At 36.1% G+C, this 1847-nt stretch overlaps 1 protein-coding gene across 1 annotated transcript in view; it reads right to left on the minus strand.

Moving 5' to 3' along the window:
• The window catches only part of LOC110024111, a 3161-nt gene extending 1553 nt beyond the window's left edge, over window positions 1-1608 (minus strand). The window contains exons 1-2 of the mRNA XM_020723882.1: window positions 1559-1608; window positions 515-919 (exon numbers count right to left, since the gene is read on the minus strand). Of these exons, the coding sequence (XP_020579541.1) occupies window positions 515-905 (391 nt within the window). The 5' untranslated portion in view covers window positions 906-919; window positions 1559-1608. The remainder of the gene's footprint in view (window positions 1-514; window positions 920-1558) is intronic.
• Between the last annotated feature and the right edge of the window lie 239 nt (window positions 1609-1847).

Consider the following 1847-nt stretch of genomic DNA (forward strand, 5'->3'; position numbering starts at 1 on the left):
ATATTTTAAAACATTAAATTTTATAAATTATAATATATAATAAAATAATAATAATAATATATTAATATACTATAGTAGTAATATACTAATATAGATATTGTATATTTATATAATATAAGTTATATAATTAATATATAATATTATTTTTATATATTAATATTAGGGATGTCAAACTGGCTCTTCGTTCGCGAACAGCTCGTGTTCGGTTCGTGTTCGGCTCGTTCGTTAAGAGACGAGCACGAGCTTATTTCAAACAAACTAAATTTTAAACGAGCCGAACACGAACACAAGCTTTGTTCGTTTACACCCCTACTAACAAGTCAAGCCCAAACTAGCACAAGTCGAATCTAGCTCGTAATAAAAATAATTCATTAAAAATAAAATAAATACATTAAAAAATAAAATTAAAGATATAAACCTAAACGAATAAGATCATATGAATCACCTCAAAATAATAAAATCTAATAAACACTGCACATATAAAATATATAAAAAAAAATAATTACATCCTTACCATTCCTTCCGACCAGATCCTGATAAGCGCAAAAGCTGGCCAGTATCCCCTCCAGCTTCCGGAAAACATCGCCGGAGCTCTCCCTCGACACGCAGAGCCCATACAGCACTCCCGGCAACGCGAAAACAAACGCCCGCTCGGCAATCCTAACCGCCATCGAATCCTTCGCGAGCATCCACTCATGGTCTCCCACCTTGCACGTCGCCATTGCCACTGACCTCCCGGCCAACCGAATGCTTCGTGCCGAGAATTCGCCCGACCGGAGAAGCTTCGACGACTCGAAGCGATCGCCGCAGAGAACGAACAGCTTCGATTGCTGATGAGCTCCGGCAATTGCAAGAAGCTCCGTGTCGCTGCCCTGCTGCGGTTGGGTTGGGTCTCTCCATGCCATTGATGTCGTTCTCCCTGTAGATCTATGTTCTTTAGATATGAAAACTCACACACACACACACACATATAGGGATATATATATATATATATATATATATATATATATATATATATGAAAACTTTTAACAAGATCCAAATTTCTTAAGATGTGAAATATGGAGACTTATTATACATTGTATGACATTGCTATCATGCATCAAGATTTTCTAAAATTTATACATCACGAATACACTCATTAGCAAGTATAAATCATTCACATCAAACATATAAATCATCCACGCATGATTGTTAAATTCAAGTTAAAAGAGAGATGACAGTCGCCTACACACTCACCTATTTGAGAAAGAAAGATTTGACGAAGAATAATTTCCTAATTGAATTTAATATAAGTAACTATAACATAAAAATTATTTAAAAAAAATTCATATGCCACATTTATCTCAAAATAAATCTAAATTAATCTAAAATTTTCCCCATCTAATAATTTCATGAAAAAGAGAGCTAAATATGAGAATGTTATATGGTCATCCTAAACATGCAGATTAAGAGTGTACATCACGAATATATCCAAAATACGTCTTGAATCCACCCATTTGTACGTATAAACCATCCACACAATATATTTCGAAGAATTAGAAGAGGGAGGACACTCACCTACTTGAGAAACAAAAGTGAAAGAAGAGAATTTTGAAGGATGAGAAATGAAGAAACTAACTATGTGAGAAGAGAAATACAAGGGTGAAGTAGGCTATATATAAAGAAGGCAAAAAACCCTAATTTAACAGGAGAGGATACTTCCGGGTGGCACGTCAAGGCAATGCGTGGTTCGCATGCGGAATGGGTCCATCATTATGTGCCACAAGAGCTGCGAGCGAGAGAGCGTGCGTGTATTTTTTTGAAGAGCCGGAGGGTATTTTGGGAAGAGCAGTGGCCGGGAGAGGTG

The sequence above is a fragment of the Phalaenopsis equestris genome, unplaced genomic scaffold, assembly GCF_001263595.1.
Source record: "Phalaenopsis equestris unplaced genomic scaffold, ASM126359v1 Scaffold000247, whole genome shotgun sequence".
NCBI classification, from domain to species: Eukaryota; Viridiplantae; Streptophyta; class Magnoliopsida; order Asparagales; family Orchidaceae; genus Phalaenopsis; species Phalaenopsis equestris.